The sequence below is a fragment of the Leptonotus elevatus genome, chromosome 10 (genome assembly GCF_054856555.1).
Source record: "Leptonotus elevatus isolate MCC_2025b chromosome 10, RoL_Lele_1.0, whole genome shotgun sequence".
NCBI lineage: Eukaryota > Metazoa > Chordata > Actinopteri > Syngnathiformes > Syngnathidae > Leptonotus > Leptonotus elevatus.
In genome coordinates this window covers 14,601,568-14,627,175 of record NC_141248.1, presented here as the reverse complement: position 1 = coordinate 14,627,175, position 25,608 = coordinate 14,601,568, and the positions used below count along the sequence as shown (strand labels likewise).

The 25,608-nt window shown below is 40.6% G+C and overlaps 2 protein-coding genes across 3 annotated transcripts; one reads left to right on the top strand and one right to left on the bottom strand.

Moving 5' to 3' along the window:
* Positions 1-184: 184 nt before the first annotated feature.
* strip1 (striatin interacting protein 1) lies at positions 185-8,402 on the top strand. Its single transcript, XM_086086278.1, has 20 exons — positions 185-317; positions 1,115-1,184; positions 1,270-1,344; positions 1,441-1,575; positions 1,667-1,787; positions 2,265-2,440; positions 2,602-2,729; positions 2,835-3,017; positions 3,184-3,404; positions 3,489-3,554; positions 3,632-3,695; positions 3,778-3,849; positions 3,960-4,034; positions 4,594-4,691; positions 5,344-5,470; positions 5,565-5,665; positions 5,746-5,812; positions 5,916-6,020; positions 6,425-6,629; positions 7,136-8,402. The coding sequence occupies exons 1-20, from the start codon at positions 207-209 to the stop codon at positions 7,381-7,383; spliced, it is 2,448 nt and encodes an 815-aa protein (XP_085942404.1). The 5' UTR covers positions 185-206; the 3' UTR covers positions 7,384-8,402.
* A 664-nt stretch (positions 8,403-9,066) lies between these two features.
* LOC147167236 (sodium-dependent neutral amino acid transporter SLC6A17-like) lies at positions 9,067-25,068 on the bottom strand. Of its 2 annotated transcripts, none has more exons than XM_086086279.1 (12): positions 24,959-25,068; positions 21,984-22,420; positions 19,737-19,894; positions 18,296-18,422; positions 17,446-17,627; positions 17,262-17,372; positions 14,409-14,650; positions 13,955-14,147; positions 13,680-13,872; positions 12,615-12,774; positions 12,348-12,510; positions 9,067-12,080 (listed from the first exon to the last, which is right to left on the bottom strand). In XM_086086279.1, the coding sequence occupies exons 2-12, from the start codon at positions 22,264-22,266 to the stop codon at positions 11,688-11,690; spliced, it is 2,205 nt and encodes a 734-aa protein (XP_085942405.1). In that variant the 5' UTR covers positions 22,267-22,420; positions 24,959-25,068; the 3' UTR covers positions 9,067-11,687. The 2 variants fall into 2 exon arrangements, with proteins under 2 accessions (XP_085942405.1, XP_085942406.1); XM_086086280.1 differs by lacking the exon at positions 24,959-25,068 and adding an exon at positions 22,558-22,756.
* Positions 25,069-25,608: the final 540 nt, after the last annotated feature.

Sequence of the window (25,608 nt, the reverse complement as noted above, 5' to 3'; positions counted from 1 at the left end):
TTTAGCTGACCCCTCCTTATTTATTTGCTAAAACAAACAAACAAACAAGGTACTTGTACAGTGGTGTGTAGACCCCCCCAAGAAAGTAACCCATACTACTTGTGTGATATTACGGTAGGATAAAAAAACAAAAAACGACGGTTATTCAGATTCGTAATGAGATCTCATCTCGCGAGAAGACGCCGTGGACCTGCCAAAAAAGAAAAATGGAGGTCGGAGGAAACGGCGGTGGGCTAGTTGTAAACAATAAACAGAGAGCTATGCTGCCAAACAAGAGTAGGGGGGAATTCACACGCAACCAGAGAAAGGATTCAGAGGTAAGTTTACACATATACGAGCGATTTATATGATCACGTCTGTGACAAAAGACCACAGACGGACCAGGCCAATTCTTTGCTGGAAACAGCATCGTTAGCTAGCTCTGTCAGTTTAGCGTAGCTTCACTCTAATTGTTGCCATTTCGACCATTTTAACCCGAATAAAAACTTTACAATTTTCGTCTAATCTTACTGCTGAATTAAGTGTACTGCCACTTAAAATGATGTCATGCTCGACGGCATTGTAGCTTAGTTTAGGCTTACAGGCTAATGTTAGCTGGGACGAGATAAGGTATGGAGAGATTCAACTGTCACGAATCTGTGCACCTGTTGAAAACCCCTGTCATAAGAGCTTTCGCGTCACACATGCTATCCACCTATTCTTATGCCCCCCCATTTAAAACGACCGACTTTGTTGTCTTGTGCAATAGTGGATGGTTTGATTTGTCACCATTTGGCTATTGCTGCAACAGAAATAGAAAGACTGGAAGAGCAACAGAAAGGCATACTGTGAACATCCTTTTTGAAGCCTCACAAAAGGTGCTGCTGATCAATTGCTAGATGTCATCTTGGTCTAATGAAAATAATAAAAATGTGAACAGCTAATCAAGAGGTCTGTAAATACTCACTTCTAAGTGAACCAGGAAATTTATTAGCCAACGACTAGTTCTACATTTTCCCTCTTAAGTCTTTACAGATGAGCAACTGCCCAACCCAATAGTTAAATACGATCCACATCTACATATCCATTATTTTCAGTTGTCTGTATGTTTTCAAGTGTTTCTTTTTGTACTTAGGGCCTGTCGGAGTCTCCAGACCTTGAGTTTGAATATGCTGATACGGACAAGTGGGCTGCAGAGCTATCAGGTAAGAAACTTGTTGTCTACTTGATCATTGTTGACCCTAAGGGATGTCGTGTTTAACTGTTTTGCACTTCTGCTGTGTGTTCTAGAGCTGTACAGTTATACTGAAGGGCCAGAGTTCTCCCTCAATAGAAAGTGTTTTGAGGAGGAACTCAAAACACATGGTATGTGATCAAGTATCTGCTTAATAAAATCATGTTCCATGCAGTTCTTTACATCCAAATTAAAGAAAGATATCTTTGTGTCCCACTGTGACTCAGTATGTGATAAGAAGTGGACGGAGCTGGATGCACCTCATCACAGGGCCCACGCCATGCGGATGCTGGACGGACTGGAGGTGACTGCTCGCGAGAAAAGGCTGAAGGTCGCTAGAGCCATTCTGTACATGGTGCAAGGTCAGTATATATCTATCTATGCTGCAAAATAACCAAATCAAACATATTTTAGTTGTTGCGTTAATATGGAGCAAAATTTGTTGCAATGTAGGAACCTTTGGCGAGTGCAGTTCTGAGGCCGAAGTGCAGCATTGGATGAGATACAACACCTTTTTGCTGCTGGAAGTTGGAACTTTTTCTGCTCTGGTGGAACTGCTCAACATGGAAATTGAGTAAGCCATCCACTTTTTCTTGTGATTTCTGTCATGCCTGCCACTTGACTGAAGCTGCTTAAAAACTGTTTTCACAGTGAACGGTGACAATTCTATGATGTCTATGCTAACATTTTTGTATATAAGTGTGTGCTTTGATTAATATGTAAAGACATTTTAACTGGATAAAAAAAGCATTCATGGAAAAGGCACTCTAATGGTAAAGACAATTTAAGTTACACCTGAATGTCACACAGAAAACTAATGTTAAATTAAGATTTATAGAGAATTTCCCTGTGAAAAAAAGGCCAAAGCACATAGAAAACTATTTGCGCTGATCAGTTCTTGACTGCTTTGTAATGTGATGGGATAATCAGCCACCATGAGCATGATCAAGTGTAGAAAAACCTTCAGAGACTTGACATTCGTATGACTTATAACTCTAATTCATATTCCAATAGTAGATCATCACAAATTTTCAATTTCCCTCTCCCGCAGCAACAGTGCCGCCTGTAGCAGTGCTGTCAGAAAACCAGCCATCTCTCTAGCCGATAGCACAGATCTCAGGGTGCTGCTCAACATCATGTACCTGATGGTAGAAACCATCCAGCAAGACGACCCAGCCGACATGGCAGAATGGAGAGTTATCCGGGAAACGTTTAGAGCTGAACTGGGTGGGTTTATTAAGGAACAATATGCTGCCATAACATGCTATAAAATATACACACCAGCCATAACATGACAAATTTAATGAGATCTACCAGGAGAATGGTATCTATCATAAAATCTTTTTTTTTATTGCTGGACATATTGCTGTTAATCCTTTTCATTTCAGGTTCTCCTTTATACAACAATGAGCCCATCGCAGTCATGCTCTTTGGGATGGTTACCAAGTTCTGCAGCGGCCACGCACCTCACTTCCCTATGAAGAAGGTGTTGCTACTGTTGTGGAAGAGCATACTGGTGAGGGATGGGGCCACTGTATTTGTGCCAGTAGCCGTATATTTCTCATGCATCTAATGGAGAGTTATGAGTGAGACATGAGACTACTCCTTTTCTCTTATTCAGTTCACATTCGGAGGATTCGAGCAGCTCCAAGTCATAAAGGTCCATAAGCGTGAGAAGCTGGATCTCCCCCCTCTACCAGAAGACAGCATTCGGGTCGTACGGAGCATGAGGGCCGCTTCCCCTCCTGCCTCGGCTTCTGACCTCATAGAACAGCAGCAAAAACGGGCGCGGCGTGAACACAAGGTAACTGTTGTTGCTGGGATTAGTGTAAATCAGCAAAAGCAGCTAACAATGTGAAAAAACAAGTTGCAATCTGTATATTCTTGTCAAAACCTGTATGTCAATCATAACAACGGATTTGATGCCAAATGTGTTACCCTCCAGACTCATCTATTTTCCCTTCATACAGGCACTGATTAAACAGGACAACCTTGATGCATTCAACGAAAAGGACCCTTACAAGGCGGACGACCCCCGCGAGGATGAGGACGACAACGACGACAATGACAACTCGATAGAAGCGGAGACCTTCCCGTTGGAAAGGGACGAGGTGATGCCCCCGCCTATTGCTCATCCTCCGTCAGAGAGGGTGTCCTTCCCCAAAGGGTTGCCGTGGGCCCCCAAAGTCAGGTACTTCATATTACGTTCCCGTTTGGGTTATTTCCAGAGATTTCAGTGATACCACATAAATAGCTGTTTCTTTGTTTTCATCAGGGAAAAGGACATTGAGAATTTCCTGGAGTCAAGTAGAAGTAAATTTATAGGTTACACACTTGGATGGTAAGCACAATAAGATTTTTTGCAACGCACTCAAATAACTGCAGTGAACCAACAATCTTTCCATGTGTGTCTGACAGTGACACAGACACAGTTGTTGGCTTACCCAGACCCATTCACGAAAGCATAAAGACACTAAAGCAGGTATTGCATCACTTCATACACTTCTTCAAAAATCCCCCTTTCACTCTCAATTTTTTTTTTTTTAACATTATCTTCCTTTCAGCATAAATACGTCTCCATAGCCGAAATTCAGATTGCTAAGGAGGAGGAGTTTCAGAAAACCCCTCTGTCTGGGGTGAGTGAATTTAGCCAAAAAACAACAACCTTAAAACTGCTGGACAAGATTAATATTGAGAGGGCTCGTGCTAGCATCATGCTTGAATGTATGTGCTTCCTGGTCATTAGGGAGAAGAGGAAGTGGAGATGTGTGCCACTGAGCTGCTCTATCAGGGAATCCTACCTACATTACCTCAGTACATGGTTAGTGCTCTTACACCAAAACATTTGTCACCATTTTTGCTATATTTAATAAAAATGTTTCTTTGTTTGGATTGATCCTTTGTAAAAGCAGCCATTCACCACTAATCAGCTGACACTCTCTGGCTACACCATTAGTTGCACATACACATTCTTATAAGATGTAAAGCATACAATAGTTTTTATCAATAATGCACGTCTGACTAAATGCTAGATTTTTAAATACATTTCTGGTGTTGGATTTGAGACTGTGCAGGTGTACATAATGATTTGGCTGGATATTCCATTGAATTTTCATCCCTCACTGAAATAAATGTGAATTCACGTTTGAGCAAATCTTTTTAGCCAGGCTAAGAATTGACAGTGGGTATGATGCACGAATGTTAAATTGTTCACATGCAGTGGAAAAACTCTACAATACACATACCTCACTCAAATGCCAGGTTTTGAGACATCACAGTGTTTAATTATAAATACATTCTTACTTCCACTTGATAATTTAGCACCTCAAGGCAGTTACTAATTCATAATTGACATCAATTCTTCTCTCGTTGGCATTCAGATCGCCTTGTTAAAGATTCTCCTTGCGGCAGCGCCGACCTCCAAAGCCAAAACAGATTCCATCAACATCCTGGCAGACGTGCTGCCGGAGGAGATGCCGTGAGTGATGCATCTTTTTGCGTGATATTCCTGCTCAGAATATGGAGACTTTTCTCATTTTCGTAGCATTTATCATTTCAATGTTTTGTTTCTGTAAGTGGAAGAAAATCTTCCTAAAGAGTGTTTTGAATAATTTGATTGCAACTATAAAGGTTTACTGTACACCACATTTAACTACAACCACAAGACTGTTGTTGAATTAACTAATTCACTGCCATTGACGCCTATAAACGTCAAAAATTCATTTGAACTATTTCTATTAGTTTAACATTTTTTTCCACTTTTGTCAACAAGATTATGAAAACTTAGACATTTTTTTTAATAAACTTTTTTTTTAACCAAAAGATTACTAAAAATTAGGGTCGTCGCGTCAGGCGATTAAAATTTGTAATTGTAATTAATCGCATGACTTCAATAGTTAACTCACGATTAATCACAAATTTTATATCTGTTCTAAATGTACAATATTTTTTTTCTAGGTTTTCATACTCTTGTTAACAAAAGTGGAAAAAAATGTTAAACTAATATGAATAGTTCAAATGAATTTTTGACGTCAATGGCAGTGAATGAGTCAATACCTCCTAACAAAACGGTGTAAAGACAGAATTTGTCATTTGCCAAAGATTTTGAAACTTGTTTGTTTCTATTTTAGGACCACTGTGTTACAGAGCATGAAACTCGGTGTCGACGTCAATCGACACAAAGAGATCATCGTGAAGGCCATCTCCGCCATCCTGCTGCTGCTTCTCAAACACTTCAAACTTAACCACATCTACCAGGTACACCTCACTTCAGTGTAACGTGTCAAATCCAAATATGATGAGATATTAATGCAATTTTTTTGTAAGTAATTAGCTGTTTGTGTTTTCTCAGTTTGAGTACATGGCTCAACATTTGGTGTTTGCCAACTGCATCCCCCTCATTTTGAAGTTCTTCAATCAGAACATCATGTCTTACATCACGGCTAAGAACAGGTACTTTGTTTGACAACATAGCACATCATACACTATTACGGAAGGTAATCCTATTATTATTATTTTTTTATGTTTTGCAGCATATCTGTGCTGGACTTTCCGTACTGCGTGGTGCACGAGCTCCCTGAATTAACAGCGGAGAGTTTGGCAAGTGTTCCCATGTCATCCTTCTATATGTGCCATTGTTTGGTCGAGAAAATTGCTGGGGGGTTTTATCCATCAAGATTTAATACTGATGATGTTTTTGCAGGAAGCGGGAGACAACAACCAGTTTTGCTGGAGGAACCTGTTTTCCTGCATTAACTTGCTGAGGATCCTCAATAAACTGACCAAGTGGAAGCACTCAAGAACGATGGTGAGGTCTCGGAGACACTCGCAGAATTTTCAACTCACACGATCCCTCCTCATCTCACACTGAATGACGCATACTTGCAGACATACACACTTTGGCCAAACATGGCATCAAACCTATTTGAGTGTAGACTCTTAATGACACTTTAAAGATGAACACGATCATATTTTACCTCCTTGTAGCCTTTAAAAATATCGGTGTTGTCTTTTTGACCCTTACAAGGAAATTAAGCCCAATTTGTCACATAGACCATAGCACTTTTCTTTTCTGTAGATGTTTAGTCGATTTATAAACATTTTTCACTTGCACAGTAGCAACATCATTTTGAACCACCTTAACACAAAAGTCTCATGCCTAAAACCAACTTATCATGTCAAGTCACAGATTCTAACAAGTCTGTCATCCAGATGCTGGTAATGTTCAAGTCCGCTCCTATCCTGAAGAGGGCGCTAAAGGTGAAGCAAGCCATGATGCAGCTCTATGTCCTCAAGCTGCTCAAAGTGCAGACCAAATATCTTGGGCGCCAATGGCGGAAGAGCAACATGAAGACTATGTCAGCCATCTACCAGAAGGTCCGACATCGGCTTAATGACGACTGGGCCTATGGGAATGGTGAGGATTCGCAAGAGTTCTAAAATATTGTGGTATAATTTGGTTCCATTTTGTATCGTACACATTTGATTGCGCTTCTATTTTAACTGTTATCCAATTAAAGCACCGTCCAGTGTGCTTGCTGAGTGTGGAGCTACATGCACAGAAAACTAAAAAATGCATTTTAAAACAGTCACTGTGGAGTGAAAGCTAAGTTTGTTTTTTTTGCAAATCCCTTTGCTAAACTGCAGAAAAATTGGAGTGTTAAGCTTGAGACATCATATTTCAAAAACTTTACATTAGTAAACATTTGAAGAATATTATTTTTTCATGATGGGGTTTTGCAAGTCAAATTTTTGTGGGAAAAAATGTATTCCATTTTGGAATAAGGCTGTAACGTGGAAAAAACTAAAGCACCGTGAATACTCTCCTATGATTTACACTATTTAACCAGGCTTTGAGGCTTCCATTAGGCCTTTAATTGTAGCAACCATGGCTATAATCTACAATTTGTCAATTTGGGGCAGATCTGGACGCTCGCCCCTGGGACTTTCAAGCCGAGGAGTGTGCCCTGCGTGCCAACATCGAACGCTTCAACAGTCGTCGCTACGACAAGAATCAGAGCAACCCGGACTTCCTTCCCGTGGACAACTGCCTGCAAAGCGTCCTGGGGCAGCGGGTGGACCTGCCCGAAGACTTCCAAATGAACTATGACCTCTGGCTGGAACGAGAGGTCTTCTCCAAACCCATTTCTTGGGAGGAGCTGCTGCAATGAGAAACTGTCAACATCTTCGATCTTTTATCGGGGATCAGACTCTTTTGGAGTGTGGCGTTCAGGTAACCCGGCACCAAGCACTCGTTGAGCAACTGTGATGAATTTGGTCACGTGTGCCCGACTGAGTAAAGATGGAGAAAGTTGTTGTCCGTCGGTCATCAGTTTAATTCGCCAACAAATAATTTAATGTAATGCCTTTAAGAGTTAGTATTATTTGATTACAATGTGTTTGATAGATACTTTGGATTTTGTATTTTCTTTCTGTGAGATGCCACCACTGATGCAGCTAAAGCAGCTCTGTTTGTGGACCCTTACTTTTACAGCCACTCTCCCTTGTGACCATATCTCACTACATCACGACACATTTTAAATACATTTATAGGGAATAAATACAAGTTTTAACTGTACAACTCAGGCCAGGGAGTGCGGGCTGTTTTTAAGTATTTTTTAATATTTTAATAAATGTAACATTCCGTGTTCATCATAGGAGCTTTCATTTTTATCAGATTGGTAAATGCATTTTTTTTAAGCATGTTCATTTACACAAAAAATATATTTCAGTTATGGCCTAAAGGGCCAGAAGTATGTTTACAAATATATATTTTTTAATTTTATTTAGGTTTGTTACAATTGTATACCACTGTTGCCCTACGGATGTAGAGGCAATCACACACTCAAAAGTACCTAACAAATACAGCCTAGATTGACATGCATTGTTCTGCAGAAAAACATCTATCACTTTTTCCACTTCATTTCTATATACAGTAGAATACTCTATGCTTTTTGAAAATATATAATTTGTAAGTTGGTTGCATCACTTAATGAAACCACAAATATATATATATTAAAAATAAATCTCCAGGTTAGTGATTTTTCTCTTTATCTACTTGTGGTCTGTTATGTGGAAAACTGGAACATACGCTTTTATTTTACCTTACATAGACCTCAGTATCCTAAAAATCATACTGTCAATCCTGCATTTTCCTACTATTAATAAGCCAATAAATATTTAAATATTGTTTGGGTTGCATCTCCTTTATAAAATGAATGGCGTGTATATATATATATATATATATATATATATATATATACAATATTTCAAAATAACAGAATGTGTATCAGTGTTTTCAATTATTGGAAATCAAACATACTTTCCTGAGTAAGGAATTCAAATGTCTAACGGCCAAAAGGCTCACAAATAATGCAAAAACGTGCAGTTTGTCAATTTGTCACACTGAATCGTACTTTGATATTACTCTTATTGTTATTATGCTGTTCTGTTCTGAGTCACAACATGAAGCTACATGGCATAAATCTGTTGCGCAATCAAGGAAATGTAAGTGAGCACCCTTTCTTCTCTATGCACAAACGCATACAACTTCTCTGACAGCTCTTTGACAAATAACATCTGATGTTAAATCTGCAGGAGCCCTTCAACCTTTGCTACAGAGGTCTGCCCGTCAGCTCAGCAGTCCCCCTCTACCTCTCCCCAAGCGTTTTAATGGCGAACACAGCCCAGCAGCTGGTTAGCGTGAGTGCTCTTGATGCCATTTGCTATGGTTCTCACAGCCACCAGGGGGCGGTCTTGCTGTAGAAATTAATACTGTACTGTAAAGCCCTCCCTGTACATCTTCACAAAAGTACAGACTATGAAATGTTATTTAGTATGAAAATAAATGAAGCTACAATCTTATTATATTTATTAATATTTTTAGTGAAACCACACTTTTCTTTGTACAATAATGACAATCTTAATACAATCATTACTGAGGAGAATGGGATTACATTATGAGGGGATGTGCTCAGCAAGACCCCTGCCACGGGGAATTTATTGTATAAAGTGGACAAAACACTCACTGGAGTATAAGTAAAGGATATCTAGCTATAATTGTATCCCATCATTTGTATTATTTTCCCCTTCGCCACATTTATTCTGCAGTTTTGTTATTGCTTGTGCACAGACTTCCTAGAGGACAACATAAACCATACGGACATGTTCGTATCTCCTTGTGTATTCATAACATTCATTATTCTATGATGCAACACTTACCGATATACGTCACCTCATGAAATCCATATTCTGAACAAAATGGTTACATGTCAGTATTCACATTACATAATGCAAAACATTGCAATCTGTATTTTCCACACTTAGCAAATTCTACAGAAAATAAGAGGCAAAAAAAATGTAGCCACAAAAAAAGTGCCCCGTGAGACTATCTTCACTATAACCACAGACTAGGAGACAAACAATGGATGGAGCAAGTAAACACAATCTTTGCCTTCCTTGGATCTTTCTTTTGAGATGGAAAAAGTCAAGTTGGGCCTGAGTGCCACAGACAACATTTCCACCAGCCAACAACATGTACACAAACTACAAAATAATCTTTAAATTTACAATTAAGATGAAAATATACATTGCCTATAGGATAACATTCATCACATCTACATATGCTGCAAATATACAGGAATATAAATATAATCCTTTTAATAATAGCGCTGCTTTGAATATTATGAGTTAAGAAAATAAATACAGAAGCTTAAATGTGCTTGTTTACAATCAACTATGCACAAAAGCAGTGTGTACAGAAATGAAGCCATCTTTACCATTCACACTTGACATGTTTGTGCTACTTGGTGACAAATGTAATACATTTAGATGGGAGTATTGCAATTTGTGCGCATTGATTAGGTTTTTGACAACAAATATTATTTGTGCTACAGGAACCGACTTAGTGTGTTTACTCTGCACAGAGCAACCTACAACCGCAGGTTAGAGATTAGGCTCAGTAATTTGTTGTGCGTCATAGTTGAATTAAAAAGCAGAGTAAGTGTTTTGAGAGCATCATTAGTGCGTTTTAGTGCACTGTTAACTGGAAAATCTTTTGTGCTTTTGTAGCACAGAGTACATTTACACATTCACATTTCAAGTGTTTTTGCTGTGTGCTTGTAATTCTTTGGTGTATAAAATGGAATGAATGAATTCCTGCTATGATGAAGTGTAATGGATGATATGATAACACAAACGACATTAGTGTGCATTATATTACAGTAGGTCCTTACCCCAGCATTGAACATGAGCTATATATAGACTGGACGATAGAAGAGTGATATTAAATACTGTAGTTAGTCAAATAGTGGCCTCTGCTTTAATAGACACTCCATTTACAAATAGATAAATGCCGATCCTCAAATAAATGGGGGGGGGGGGGGCTGTTTGCATATAGTAGTCAAAAATAATAAGTAACAGTAATAGTGAGTGTGCCGCCTTGTGCTGTGTAATAATGATGTATTGTTTTTCTGTCAGACGAGTTAGTGTGCCATTCTGAACCTCAAAATGTGGTTTAGTCCCATTGTAAACAGAGGTAGCTGCTCGAGACGCTCTGCAGTTGACTAATTAAATGTTTTGTGCTGTAATGGATGATCAGATGTGTTGCAGTAAATTATCAAATTTTATTTACTATAAGTAATGTCTTTTTTCATCATCACATACACAATAAGCAACAAATTGATGGGTAACTAGTTTTGAAATCAGAAGTCGTCAAGAATAAAAAAATTCTTCACCTGTTACAAATGACAATTTGAAATTTTAGTAGAGATTTTAGCAAGCATCATGATTGATTTCGTTTTTCGCGGGCCACATAAAATGACGTGACTGGCCAGATGTGGTCCCCGTGCCTTGATTTTGATGCATGTACGTTTTTTTGTTTTTCCACTAGATGGCAGTAGGTCCCTTTATCTTCATATAAGGTTGTGCTCATTTTAAAAGGACCAAATTTCACACCAAGTGAATTTGTGTGTAAATTGAAATACGTACCGGTTTATATTTTTATAGCATTTCAGTTTGGTGACATACCTTGACATTGTTGTAATGTGAAATATGTGCTTTGGCGATAAAGGTTAGGAAACACTGCTCGGCCAATATTTGAGCAAGTACAGTTAATATGAACATCCAGTAGTTTGATACACAATTGGAGCTTTGCAACTATATACAATACATTATGATCTGTTCAGCGGTGCTAACACGTACACACACACTGACATCACTGCATTGATGACCTTGTCTGTGTTGCAACACAAAGTCAAGTCACAGCCTTTTTCCGGGGGCTCTTTGCTCTGTACTAGTGAGTAGTGCTTCATTAAAGTCCGAGGTTCCTTGTGCTAAGGCAAAGGAAATTACATTGTAAGTGCATGAATTCAGTGATTTGCAGCTATGTACTCTATATGTGCTTTTTTTTTTTGGAGGGCTGTGGTGGGGATTCTTGCCCCCCCCTGACAGTAAACTGAACTGGTGGATGATTCAGTCAAAAGTCAGACTCGGGTGTGGTAGGAGTGGTCGGTGACGGTGTGGTCGGGCTGATGGCGGCGTTTTGGTAGCCTGTACCATAGCAGCTTTTTGGAGACAGGGAGTTGGGGTCCGTGGGTTTGTTCCCACCCGGAGCCAGGTGGGCTTTGCGTGCGGGCGCTTCGCCGGGTTTGGCGGCGAGGATGAACCTGGACTCGTCCTGCTCTTCCAGGTTGGAGATGTCCTTCATCATGCTCTTCCGGTAGGAGACGGACAGCTTGTTGGAGCCGTCCGACATCAGGTTGAAGTGACGAGCAATGAAGACCATGGGGAGGGGAAGCATGGCCACCACGATGAGAGCAAAGCACATGACTAATGCCCATGGGGGGTAGCTCTGGAAGCGCTCCTGAGCCTACGCACACACACACACACACGAAGGGATGAGTCATCGTCAGAAATATAACTAAAATGTACTGTAGGATACGAGTTGAGCCAGAGCCTGCCTACCTACTTATCAACTTACAGGGGTGTGTAGACTTTTATATCCACTGTATCAGGCCACATACAAACCAAACCAACCACCCAGTTAAATATGCATGTAACAAATCTAATAACTGATTGTACTAGTGTAGCTAATGTTTTGAATGGTAAATAATAGATAGAAAAAGACACGGCTGACCAGTTCTTGCACCCACGCGTTGTATCCAGGCGGGCTGATGGCCATCTCTATGACAGAAGCCGAGATGAGCACAATCAGGAAGATGGGGGAGACGTACTTCCACAAGTAGAAGTAGATGATGTTAGGCCGGAAACCCAACATGTCCTCCAAATCCTGCATGAATCTGTCGGCAACAGAGGAGCAGAAACATTAAACGGTATATGCAGGATCCTGCCTCTGTAAACAATCCCCCATTCACCTACCTACACTCATCTGCAGTTGTTGTACCTTTTAGTGCCATAAATCCAAGCCACCGACACATTTTCCAGGATGACCACCACAGTGAGAGGCAGGCCGGCGGAATAGTCGTCGAACATGGTGACGAAGTAATTCCCTGAGCGTTGAACAAACAGCAGGCCGCACAGGAAGGCTACAATGCAGCAGCACACTGGGGAGGTGGAGAAAAAAAAACGGGTTGGAAAGGACAAAATAGGGGTCTCTTAAACAAGACATAACATTCGTTAGGCACAGCTGCTCAATGTCAATACAAGAACGATAATAAAAAAAATTCCAAATACTAATTGCTCTGAATTTGAAAAAAAAAAAAAAAGTACTGTTCCTGTCACCAACATGAAACACTAATGCCACCTAGTGGCAGAAAATTACTCAAACGTTTCACACCGTTTTTAACCAATATTTATCTGGAACTTCATGAATTACTTGCCATGAGATTACTCTATCAATGAATTTAAAGATGCAACCACATTTGTATTTGGTAACCATATCTGTACACTTTTGTTAACAAATATATATTTTATTGTACATTTAGAATACTTATAACGTGTCATTAATTTATGATTCATCCCGAGCTAACTCTAGAAATCATGTGATTAATTATAATTAAAATTTTTCATCGACTGACAGCTCTAATATATAAACAGTATATGCAGTATGACGTAGGCATTCAATTATTTTTAAGTTTAAAGTTTTAAATTCGGTTTGATGATACCTCCAGAAACCCCGTATATAACACACAACGCCAATGCTATTTGTTAGCATCAAGCGAATGAACATTAGGATGGAGTTATTGGGTTGTTTAGAATACGCAATGTATAATTCTCTTTGTGTTAATTTTAGTTTGACATTAAGCTTGAACTGCTTGAAGCACCTGCTTATTGTGAAGGGAGTTAAGTTTACTTCCACCGTAAAATGCTCGTGTCTAAATGTTTTTCTCGCACGTCAAACCCAAAAATTGTCCGAATGATGGTTCGTGTCTCAAAAAACTCAAAGTTAGGTCACTTGTATCTCAAAGCACCACTACTAGTATAACTGTCAAATAAATGACTAGTTTACCTGTAAAAAGCTCCCTCTGGACCTTGTAGGTGTCGAGGACAGGCGTGGTGATGCCGGTCATGGTGCCGATCATGCTGCCCAGTCCGAGGTTGATGAGCATGAAGAAGAACATGACGGACCACAACGGCGAAGCGGGGAAATGTGTCATGGCCTCCGTGAAGGCGATGAAAGCCAAACCGGTGCCCTGAACAGCCTGCACAGAGACGGTCAAGAGGACGAGTCAAAGACGGAACCTGCTGTGGGCTGGACGCACGCGCAGCCCAGTTCTGGCTCACTTTGTTGAGCTCGTCCTCCAGGATGCAAGGGTCCAGACCCAGCTGGGGAAAGCTGCCCTCTTTCACCGTCTTGATGACCTGATACATCTCGGCGTAGTCGGAGGTGGTGAGGTGAGAGAAGTTGACGTGCGGAGGGATCAGATCATGACTCAGCATATTTGAGTTGAGGTATCCCACAATCTTCTCAGTGTTGCTGCATAGACCAAAAAAATGGTTTATAATAAAAACAATTTTTTAAAAATTGTGGAAGTACAGTCGACTGGCCATAATATTCATTTTCAGAGTTTATCCTTAAATTTATAGCTGGATACATTTGGAGCACAAGAAAAAGTCCCTTGTAATATGTAATACTGCCAGTTATAGGATTTTTCTTTGATTGTGCAGGTGTGCCCATTGATGTGATTGACGACACGCATGACTTTCTGGAGGAGAAAGAAAAAGCTCCAGAACTTACTCTACAACACACTTTTCGTTCATGATGTTGGCCTTGAAGCCTAGTACGGCGAAAACCACCAGCGTGGCCAGGATGGACGTGAGAAAGTTGATGAAGGAGACGAGCACGGCGTCAAAGTGGCAGTTGTTGTCGATCTTGTTGTAGCTGGAGAAGGCGATGACCCCTCCGAAGCCCAAACCCAAGGCGAAGAAAACTTGGGTGGCCGCCTCTCTCCACACCTGAGGCTCCAGCATCTTCTCCAGCTGGAAGACGAAATTAGCAGTGTTCCATTTAAAATGTGAAAAGGTAAAAGAACTCAAGCTGTCTGTTGAGGTGCCAAAAATAAAATCTCACACACACACATGCACACAAAAAAAAGCTCTTATTTACTAAAAATCCTCTTAACTCTTTGACTGCCATAAACGTTATAAAACGTTTAGCATAAACCTAGGGAAGGGCGCCGAGGACGTTAAAAGACGTCCCCTATGTTTTTTTTTTTTTTTTTCAAAAACGGGTGCAGGAAAGCCTTGGGCAGCTGTGCTGAAAGTATCAGGCAGATCTGATTAGTCAAAGACTCGTTTTGGCCCCTAGAGGGCAGCGATGACTCTCTTTGCACAAGGTTGGATGGGCCGCCCACCGTGGGCGTCAATAGAAGACGTGAGGCGGAGCTAGAGTGTTGAGGAGACAATGGCTGATCCAAGCCACAATGGCTTGACCAAGCAACCGGTTACAAGCAGCTCAGCTTGAGCATTTTTTTCAAAGACGGAAAGCATCAATCAATACTAAAAAGCGCATTGATGTCAACGATGATGATGACAACGAGCTCTACGCCAAAGTTGGAAGCTTTGGCGTGACTGTTATGAACACGTAGTAAGCCTCACGGCTAAGCGCGGCTAGCGCGGCTAGCGCTGCTAAGGCCGGAAAACGCGCACAATAGCCGGCCGGGTACTTCTACACAATCGGACATTCGATCGGGCGATGGAGAGTTGGCATCGACCAATGCAGATTGATGATGATGATGAAGATGACTCCGAGCTCTACGCCAACGTGACTGTTATGAACACGTAGTAAGCCCCACCGGCAAAGCGCGGCTAGCGCGGCTAGCGCTGCTAAGGCCGGAAAACGCGGAGCTGCACAAGCGGACATTCGATCGGACAATGAAGAGTACCCCGAGTCCAATGCATATTCATCGGAGGAGCGGGTACAGTCTGATCACGGAGAAGACACTGTTTCTGGACTACGATGCCACCATGAATGGAGTGGATAAAATGGATCAGAACATCTCCTACCACCCGGTATAGCAACTGAAGGACACGGGGAAGCGAGACGTAACACCACCGTAACGTAACCGTAGCATGATCCTGATATTAGACTTGATGACACACTGCAGTATATACTTGCTATTCCCCGGAAAAAAACGGCCGGCAAGAAAGTGGCGCACGCGAAGAGGCAATCTGTTGTGCAAATGCTGTTGCGTCTCTTTGCACGCAGGAGAGTGTTACAAAAAGAAAAACTGTCGTTGAAACATCCACATATTTGTAAATAGCACCACAGTTGCACACATTTGTAAATAGTTTGCCAAATTGTTGTCAAATTGTTACACTGTTGAATGTAAATAAACGTATTTTGCTATCAAAAAACACTTTTTCATTCTTGGTGGTAGTGTTTTATAGAAGTAAAGCACTATTTAGGTGTTTGTGGCATCATTCATGGACAAAAAGAAGTGTCAAATTCACTAGAATGCATGAAATAATATCGTTTCACTAAAAGCTTGATTTCTCCGTATTTTGGTCCAACACAGGCGAAATTGGGTCAAACTAACCATTTTCTATTGTTGATTACTAAAGAACGGAATAAGGTAGAAACAAACTCTTTTTTTCTGATGAAAGATGAAAGTCCAATCTTTCATTTGGTAGTACGTGTGTTTCCATAGTCCAAACAGAACATTTTCTGTGGACCTTGAAAATCAGTCAAAATGCTTAAATCGGCTGGCACTGGCGGCATCCCTTTTCTGAAAACGTCTGGCAGTCAAAGAGTTAACATGAAAAAAAAAATGTTGTGAGACTTTTCTTTATCCAACTTAGACTTGACATCCCATCCTCTCAGTGTCAGACATTTTGTGGGAGAGTTTTATTTATTTATTTATTTTAGTGTGAGTGAGTTTCTTTCCAAAATGTGAGCGTTTATTTGGTGAGCATGATATGTGGTTTTTTTTTGGCAAGAGTATAAGAGTTGTGTGGGTGTGTGAGAGATTTCTTTGTGTGAGTTTTGGTGTGTGTGGGAGGCTTGTAGCTGTGTTTGAATTATTTTTGGTGTATATATGAATTTTTGGTGTGAGTGAGTTTTTTTTTGAGAAAGTGTTTTTGTTGTTGAAGGTTTGGATAAATGCAAGCTTTTTTTTAGTGTATGTGTGAGATTTCCTGTGTGAGAGTGGTTGAGGGACAGGATTAGATGTTTTTTGCGAGTGAGGTTTTTGGGATAATGTGTTATTTTTGTAGATGTGTGAGATTTTTTTTGATGAATTAATTTTTTAGGTTATGTAAGAAGTTTTTGGGTGAATGAGAGATTTGGCGTGAGTGAGAGTTTGAGGCTTTTTTTGTGTGAGGTTTGGGGTGAATGTAAGAGGATTTTGTCAAATGTGAGCATTTTAGTCGAATGTGAGAGTTTTTCCTAATGAGTGTGAGGTTTTCGGTGAGTCTGTGGTGCATGTAAGATTTTTCTGATAAAATTTTCTCCGGTGATTGTAAGAGTTTTCATGTGATTACAATTTTCTTTAGGTGTCTACTTGTGGTGTGTATTTTGATGGGTGAGAGAGTTTTTTGCAGCCTATGTGAGAGGTAAATATCATTGATTTGATAGTTCCCCCGGGGTCACCTTTGGAGTGAACATGTGAGCGATGCCATCCACGGATCCCTTCAGCATCAAACCTCTGACCAGGAAGCAGAAGAGCACCACGTATGGGAAAAGAGAGCTGAAGTACATCACCTGTGAGACACATTAAACACATGCAGTATGCTGCAGCGTGACAACGTCCCTCATATCTCCTGCTTTGTCCTACCTTCCCAGAAGAGGCGATCCCTTTTATGACGGCAAGGCAGACGATAATCCAGGCGGCCAGTAGAGATAAAGTCATTTTCACGTTGAGGCCGCCGCTCTCTGCGATGGTGCTGGTCGTGTTTAGGGTCTGGCGGTACCAGAAGTAAGTGGTGGCTGAACTCTTCTCGCACTCCGGCTCCACGACTACATTGTGAGAGAGACAAAGACAGATGAAAAGAAATTCTTGGTGGCCCCATTCGTTTTTTTTGGGGCTTTAATTATAAACTATATTTTAAGTTATTTTAATAAGATATTTACATTTTATTATTCACAATAATTTAATAAAATAAATGGTAAATGTTTATGTCAAATTGTTTATTTTTCTAATATTTAAATGTTTTCAAGGAATCAATTAACCACTTATTTAATGGAAACAAATGTGAAAATGATGAAGTACATTGTAATCAATCAAATTAATGCAACAATTATTGTTGGACTTTTCCAAAAGCAAATGCAGTGATGCACTCGTCCATAACTGAAATGGAAGGGGAAAAAAATCATCATAGACGTGGTTTCTATTTTATTAATTCCATTGCAAACCATTTCAATCACTTTTGGAACACGGTTCAATGAGGATTATTGATTTCTTCATTTGTTTTGAGAGTTGCACGGTAAAACAGTTAAAAAAATCCAATAGATAATGAAAACACTGAATTTCACTTTTTTAAATGGGCTGGTACAGCATTCGAGCGGTTAACACGAAGCCGCCTCACGGCTCTGAAGTCCTGAGCTCCAGGCTACTTCCTTCCTGTGTGGAATTAGCATGTTCTCAAGAAATTGGATGGATGGATGTGTAGTGTACAGAAACTCACTGGCAAGCGTCCCATTCTTCCTGATAGGGCAGTCACTCCATGGCAGAGGATACTGAAAGGACTGGAAGAAGTAGAAGATGCTCCAGCCTATAATCACGTTATAGTAGAGCCCCACAAAGCCGCACACCTAGATGGACAGAAAAGATAGACATGATCTTCTATCTTCTCGTGTGTGCTGCAAATCTAGCCTGACATAAATATGCGTGGAGGCTTGTTAGACCGGGTGTTAGTATTTTGTGTGTATTTAAAAACTATCATAATGATAATAAAAATAATCATCCCACTATGAAAATAGGGCCCGCGCTACACTGATCTGCACCGATACATGGAGCAACAATCAGGCTCATGTTGCCACCGGTCATGCAAGACATTCTGAGGCTACATCGGCTTGGAGGGAGGCGTGAATAATTCAGGTGCTCTCTTTTCAACTTAGATACTCTCAGAGGTATTTTTAGATACATCTGCGGCAGCCGTGCGACTCGACAGAAAGGCTCCCTTTTCATTGCCAAACACGTCAATACCTTCCACGTACTCAGGAGGCGGAGACAGGCTATTTCGGTGATGGAGTTACTTCATCCTGCGTACGTAGCGGTGCATCCTTGTTGTGCTTGCGAAGCCTTTTGTACTTTTATACAGTGATGGCCTGAGACACAAGTTTAATTTGTTCTGTGACCACACTTGTAACTCAAAACACTTGTATCTCAAATCATCTCCCCCCCATCGTAATGAATAGAACACTTTAATCTGTTCCACCACCCCCCAAAATATTTTTTGGTTTGTATTTCTTAATAAGGAAAATATCACTCTGTGATCATTTACTTTAATGCTACAAACCAATTAATTGTGCTGCTCCTTCCGGTGTGCCCACCTTGGCCACCAGGAGGCAGTATGATACAGCCATGCAGACACCATTGAAGAAGAATAGTAGGCCTACAGTATTTACTTTATGGCTTTGAGTATATTTATTGTCATTGCTTCTAAGTCTGCAACTATTGATGCTAATCGTTAGCATGTCAATGGCGTTTTATATTGTTTGTTAGCTTTAAGTTAAAAAAAAGTTTGTTAGTTTTAAGCTAAGCAGACTTTTCTAAGGCATACCTGTGTTTGTTTTAAATAGACAAGGTGTAATTTTCTGTGTTGTATTTTTTGTTTGATAGAGTTAAAGTAGGAGCGGCTAAAAACAGCTTGAAGCCAATTTTTTTTAAGAATAATTATTTGCCAAATTGCTACTTATTGTGAAGTGAGTTTACCTGAGTTGACTTCCAATATACCTTGCTTGTCTCTAAAACTAGTGCTCACAAGTCAAAGCAAAAAAATTGAGATAACAGTGGATCGTATCACAAAAGTCGGGAAAGTCTAAATCTGGGATTGAGTCCAGTTACCCGCAACCCTTTTAAAGAAACGATTAATGGAAAACAATGGACAGGCGTGGTTGTAATACCATCAAACTTGACATTCCGATACCGCCGAGACGTGGGCACACGTAGTTCCACACTCCGATACTCCCGCGTCTGACCTTCTGACCCACAGCCAGCTCCAGGAAAAAGAGCGGGATGCCGATGACGAGCAGGAGAATGAAGTACGGGACCAGATAAGCGCCTGAAAAACAGATAGGCCTTTTGATTTACGGAGAATAAGACACACAGCGTAATAAAGCTGCTTCTTTTACCCGCACGACAACAATGATTGGCAAAAAAACAGCGTCTTCCTAAAGCGAGATATATTTACCAAAATCCCCCTCCTCAATTTGTGTCAATCTCTAGTCTAAATTTCTCCCATTGTAGCTTAATCCTCTGAGATATAATCAGGATGGGCAAAAATTAAGCCATCGTCCTGAATGTAACAATTTATCGCCACCAAAACATGAACTGCATCAAAAATAGCAACTGTATGCTCACATGAAGTGGATGGATGAAATGATGAATAGAGAGGAAGCAAAAGGAAGAGGAGAATTAGTGGTAGGATAAGAGAGGAGGTGAAAGAAGAAATCATGCATAAAGAGTTGAAAGCCTAAATACGGAGGAGGCAATTTGAAAGCATAGGAAGTGAAAGGTTAGAGAAGTGGGAAAGGGATGAGCGTAGAGTAGGTTAAATGAGGAGTGACGGTGAAAGGATAGATGGAGAGGAGGTGAAAGAATGGATGAGGGAAGAGAGGGGGGGGAGCTGGTTAAAGGATGGATGGAAGAGTGGGTGAGAGGAGGAGGTGTAGAGGCGAGACTCAAACCTAATCCCATTCACAGATCAAGTGAGAAAATCGTACACAGTGTGAATGAAGGACAAATGTGTGACAGACTCCAGGCTGGCGAATGACGCTTAGTCCAGTGTGTCAATAAATCCTGCTTAGAAGTAACATGAATTGCATTGGCTGCAGATTTACTGTGCATTAACTAACAAAATAACAAAAATTGAAAATAAATAAATACAGATAATGAAACAAAATAAAAACAGAAATGTTTTTTTAAAAAAAATTGGTAACTGAAACTCGACACACATGACAAATGCTCCATACATTTAAAAACTAAAACTAATACCAAAACTTTTTTTTTAAACACCTAAAATTAAGCAAAAAAAAAAAAAAGAAGCAAATGAAAACTACAAACCTGCTTTAAAAATAATTACAATTGAATTTAAAGAACAAATGTAAAAATGAAATAAATCAAAAATTATTCTAACCCTGCTGTGTATGCATCCAGTTACATGCCCCCAGTATACAATTATCTTTCTATTGATTGTGCTTTTCTCTTTGTCAAAGTATGGCTTTACACAGCCCGCCCAGCCAGGAGTTGAATCGATAGTGCAGCTAAATTTAGGCAAGCGATTTCTATACACAATACAGTAAGCACACTCCAGGCTGCCACAAAATATCAACCGTACAGTTAATTATTTATGTACAGTTTTTTTTTTATGTTTTATGTATAATGCCAATACAAAATATTCAGGTATTATTTTTGTCCACTTGGGGTCAAAATCTCCACGTTCTACTCTGTAGTATCTGACAATTTGAATGTGTGTCACTTTAAAAGGCGGGGCCTCGCGTGAGTAAGCCAATGAGAGTGTTGAGTTGGCTATTTTTATGATTATATTAACGTTTACTATGCATAAATGTTAAAGGCCCTGTTAAGTGATTTATTTCTAAATACTTTAATGTTTGATGCATAAATGAGTGAGGTGGTTACCTACTGGATGACGCTGATCTGCTGGCTAGCGAGCTGCATGGTGAGCCAGAGGGCTAGCGAGTTAGCTCGCAGACCAGCGTTGACATCGTCCAGTAAAAACACTCTTCTTTGTGGTGTGCCAAATGTAAAAAATACTCAAATCATCAAATCACTTTACAGGGATTTTAAATAAAAAACTAAATAAACAACAAACAGGCGCAATGCTAATTTATTGACCCTCAAAGGTAACCATCACTGAACTGTACTTAGGTAGTGATTCTTTTGAATACCACTAGAGGGAGCCCCTAACACATTTTGATTATGACTGAAAGAAAAAGCAAAAAAAAAATAGGTGAGGTTTGTGTACAGTTGTAAGTTCGATCGCAATCCCCTAGCATGAGAAGCTAATGTAGCAGTACATCTTCACTCTGTACTCATTCTTGTCAAACATCCAAAACAGATGGACTCAAATAGACAGATGGAGGATCTTGTAGAGGGAAAATGGGGGTCAATCAATACACAATCCAACTCACCTCCTCCATTCTTTTGGCACAGGTAGGGGAAGCGCCACACGTTCCCCAGGCCCACGGAGAAGCCCACCTGCGCCAGGATGTACTGCAGCTTGCTGTTCCATGCCGGCCGGCCGTCGTTTTCCAGCACCTCTATCTGCGGCACTTTCTTTCCGGCCGCGGCGCCGACGTTCAGCGAGCTGTTCTTGTAGTCCAGCGACTCCTCGTGCGCGAGCAGGTCAGCCACCGACTCTGTGACATGCTCGTGGCTTTGCTCGCGCTGCGTCACCTTGCTGTTTTTACGCATCGGGGAGGCCGAGGGTCGGAAGGGGGAGTCGGGGAGGTAGCCGGAGACTGGTGGCAGTTGGAAGAAGTGGAAGCAGCTTTTAGAGTGGAGATGGTGCTTTGAGGGAGATGCTGGAGATTGATAGATGCTTTTGTTCTTTTTGGGGGCCTCAGTCCTGCATTTGAAAAACAAAAAAGAAAATCAACTGATAACAATTTAAACTTCGATTTTTAGAACATGACAGAGACAGAAGAGGAAGGGAGCAGGACGGAATTTAATATTTCACAGTCGCCTCGAAAAACGACAACTCACCCTGCATTTCATGGGTCTCACAAAAAATCCCAATCGTGCAAATTGCAAATTTAATTTCCCTTTTCTGCGAGCTTAACTTTAGTGAAGCTTCCCTCCAAACCCCCTGTAAATCCACTAATCCCCTCAAGCCTGGTAGACATGCCTCCTCGCTCATCTGATAGGGAGATGCTGGCTGACACATCTCAAACTAATGGAGGACGTGGACGTGACGCTTTGGATGAGAACCTTTCTTTATGTTGCATGCTTATTCACAGACCCCGCCCCCAAAGTCCATTTCTGGATAGAGGAAATGGCGCACTAGCACTTCCTCCTCCTCCCCTGATCCATCCTTAAAGTTCATCGCACACCACAAGCCCCTTCGTGCTTCGTTGGCTTGCAATTTTGACTTCCGTTTTAATGCCGTTGTTCATTTATTTCATCTCAACATCTGCACTCATGACTCGTCTGCATGTCAACATGAGCCTGTGATGTAATAATCCGCAGCCATTCACAAGTCTGCGTAATCCGACATGCATTAACCGTAAAGCCTTCATCCTGTCTTGTCATTCAATCCCGCGCTACAGCGCACGAGTCGTGTACAGGCTGCAACATCCCAGATGAAAACATCAACTCTGCCATCCAATAATCCACATCATGACCCCCCCCCCCCATCTGATGGTCTGACGAGTCTTATTTGTGTACAGTAATGTTGCAGGAAAATGACTTTCAGTCGCCCTTTTTAAGAGTGCTATCAAAATGTAAATAACCGTATCGGTCATCGTGTCCTGTGAACATCTGACAGATGTCATCATATCTAGCCTTTTATGGCTTGTCATAAGTCACATAGCGAAGTTATTAAAGGTGGTCCACCTGTTTTCAGGGTTTGGTCATGTGACTTTTGCAAACTAAGCCATGATTGTAACACAATCAAAGTGCACGTGATGGTCATTTTCAGTGGCAGAATCTTTTTAAAGGTATTAATTGTGAAGTTATCAAATTAATTGTATGCAAAATATTAACTTCTTACTGCTGAAAATGGCAAAATGTCACTTCTATCTCAAATCATCTTTTCACATTGAAAAAAAAGAAAGAAAAATCCTCACAAAACAAGTGTTTTTATTTAAAAAAAAAAAAAGTAAAATAACCCAAAAATGTTCTTTACAATAATGTTGTACGTACCCCCACTAGTATATAATATCAGCCAAATCCACCCAATCTTATCCATCTCAATGGGCGGCCATTTTGCCACATGCTTGTCGACTGTCATCAGAGTTGCTCAGGTAACAAACAATCACGGCTTGCCTGTTTTCTGAGTTTGGTCTTGTGATGTTCGCAAACTTAGCCATGATTGGTCGTTACTTGAGCCCTTAGCAACTGTGGTGTCATTTTCAGTAATCAGCAAGTGGCAAAATGGCCGCCCTCTAAAATGGATTTTACTACAGCAAAGTTATGTGGTTTTCTTAAATACACAATATGAGATTCTCTTTGTTTTCCCACCTCCTTCTGTCTGTCTATTTATTATATAATGACCCAGGCAAGGTACGAGAGTGAGTTTTGTTTTGTTTTTTTTATTCACCGTACAGCTGTTATCTTCTTGAGTGGCAGTTAAAAAGTGCGATGAAGTTGACTCGCCATCGGCAAGCATAAACTGCTCTTCCTCAAGTGTTACACCTTTGTCACGCATCATCACATGGTGAGTAAGGTCTTATTGTTGCTAGCTCATTTACCGGGATGTTACTTTTAATTACCACGCATAAACACATCATTTGTATTACTATTACTGTATCCTATTTGTGACAATTATTTCTTCAATATGAGCAAATCTGAGACTAACCAACATGCAAGAACAGACTGTTCGACCTTGAACGTTACGCTGTAACAGATTTGGATTTATTTAGGACAATTTGGAAAAAGTGCAACAGCCATCAGTTGTGATAGTCTGTTTGTTTGTTTTTAAACAATGGCAGAAGACAGTGACACTTCTCGTCATAAAAATCAATAGTCCCTCATTAATAATTCACTTATCATTCAAGTTACGTTCTAGCTCCGGCAAGGTCACAGCCACTCGCATAAACACCAATTTAGAACGTGACTGTGGGAAGAGAAGAGGCAACACATTTGAACAAAAACGACAAAATCCACCCTGAAAAGTGGCTTTTATCAGTCTAAAGTAGATTTCTGGTTAATTTTAGCTTGACTAAATAAAACCCATGATAAACTGCTGCTCCCTATAATAGAACATTCTAATCACTAAATGCACAATTACAATAAAACACTTCCCCCTTTAGAAAACATACATCAAATAAAAATGTGTTTATAAATTAAACACAACTTTTACTCAACGAAATGACTTTGACATTTTTGAGGATTGTGCTGAGAATGACGAGCAAGTATGACTAAAACAACCCTTTTTTCGTCTTACCGTTAGTCTTTTGCTGAGGTCAGAAATATCCTCGCATCTGGATTAAACCGCCGGAAGAGAGGAGCGTGGGTTGCACATCCACTGTGTGCGTGTGTCTGAATGGGGCGGGCGGATGACTGAGGAGAGGGGAGGGGGAAGGGAAGAAGGGGGTGGGACGCAGCATCACGCAGGGTGGGACACGGCCGCGCCGTGACGCACGCAACTTACGCGCATTGTCCACGCAAATGACAAACGATCAGCTGCCGTTCATTTGCGGTCGGGTGCGGACGGTTTGATGTTGGGCGGGAGGATGTGGTGGTGGGGGGGGGGGGTCTCAAGGTCACTCCTACTTGAGGATGTGATGGAGTAACGCAGCTTTCGTGTTGTCATGTGATATGATCTGTAAATGAGCACGTGAGAGATGCACGCTAGAGTGGAGTCACCAAAAAATCAGCATCAACAATATCATAACATAATCAAATTTTCATAACCACGTTAGATTAATTGACGACTAATCTAAAAATCACTCTTGTCCTTGGATGAAAATTTTTTGACTTTTGATGAACCTAAAGTGCATGTTTTTAGAATTTGAGATTCGAACCCAGAATCTATTAAGTGAGCATATATTGACGCTGTTTTTAAACCTTCTTCAAAATTGATATGTGCAAAAA

What these genes read in the sequence shown, in the direction of transcription:
- LOC147167236 (XM_086086279.1), bottom strand. Translation starts at nt 22,266, where the DNA reads ATGCGTAAAAACAGCAAGGTGACGCAGCGCGAGCAAAGCCACGAGCAT. An exon ending in GGATCGCCTCTTCTGGGAAG is followed by an intron (nt 17,373 to 17,445) that starts GTAGGACAAAGC and finishes TGTGTCTCACAG; the next exon opens with GTGATGTACTTCAGCTCTCT. An exon ending in TGGATTTATGGCACTAAAAG is followed by an intron (nt 12,511 to 12,614) that starts GTACAACAACTG and finishes TGTTGCCGACAG; the next exon opens with ATTCATGCAGGATTTGGAGG.
- strip1 (XM_086086278.1), top strand. Translation starts at nt 207, where the DNA reads ATGGAGGTCGGAGGAAACGGCGGTGGGCTAGTTGTAAACAATAAACAG. An exon ending in AACTTAACCACATCTACCAG is followed by an intron (nt 5,471 to 5,564) that starts GTACACCTCACT and finishes GTGTTTTCTCAG; the next exon opens with TTTGAGTACATGGCTCAACA. An exon ending in AATTAACAGCGGAGAGTTTG is followed by an intron (nt 5,813 to 5,915) that starts GCAAGTGTTCCC and finishes ATGTTTTTGCAG; the next exon opens with GAAGCGGGAGACAACAACCA.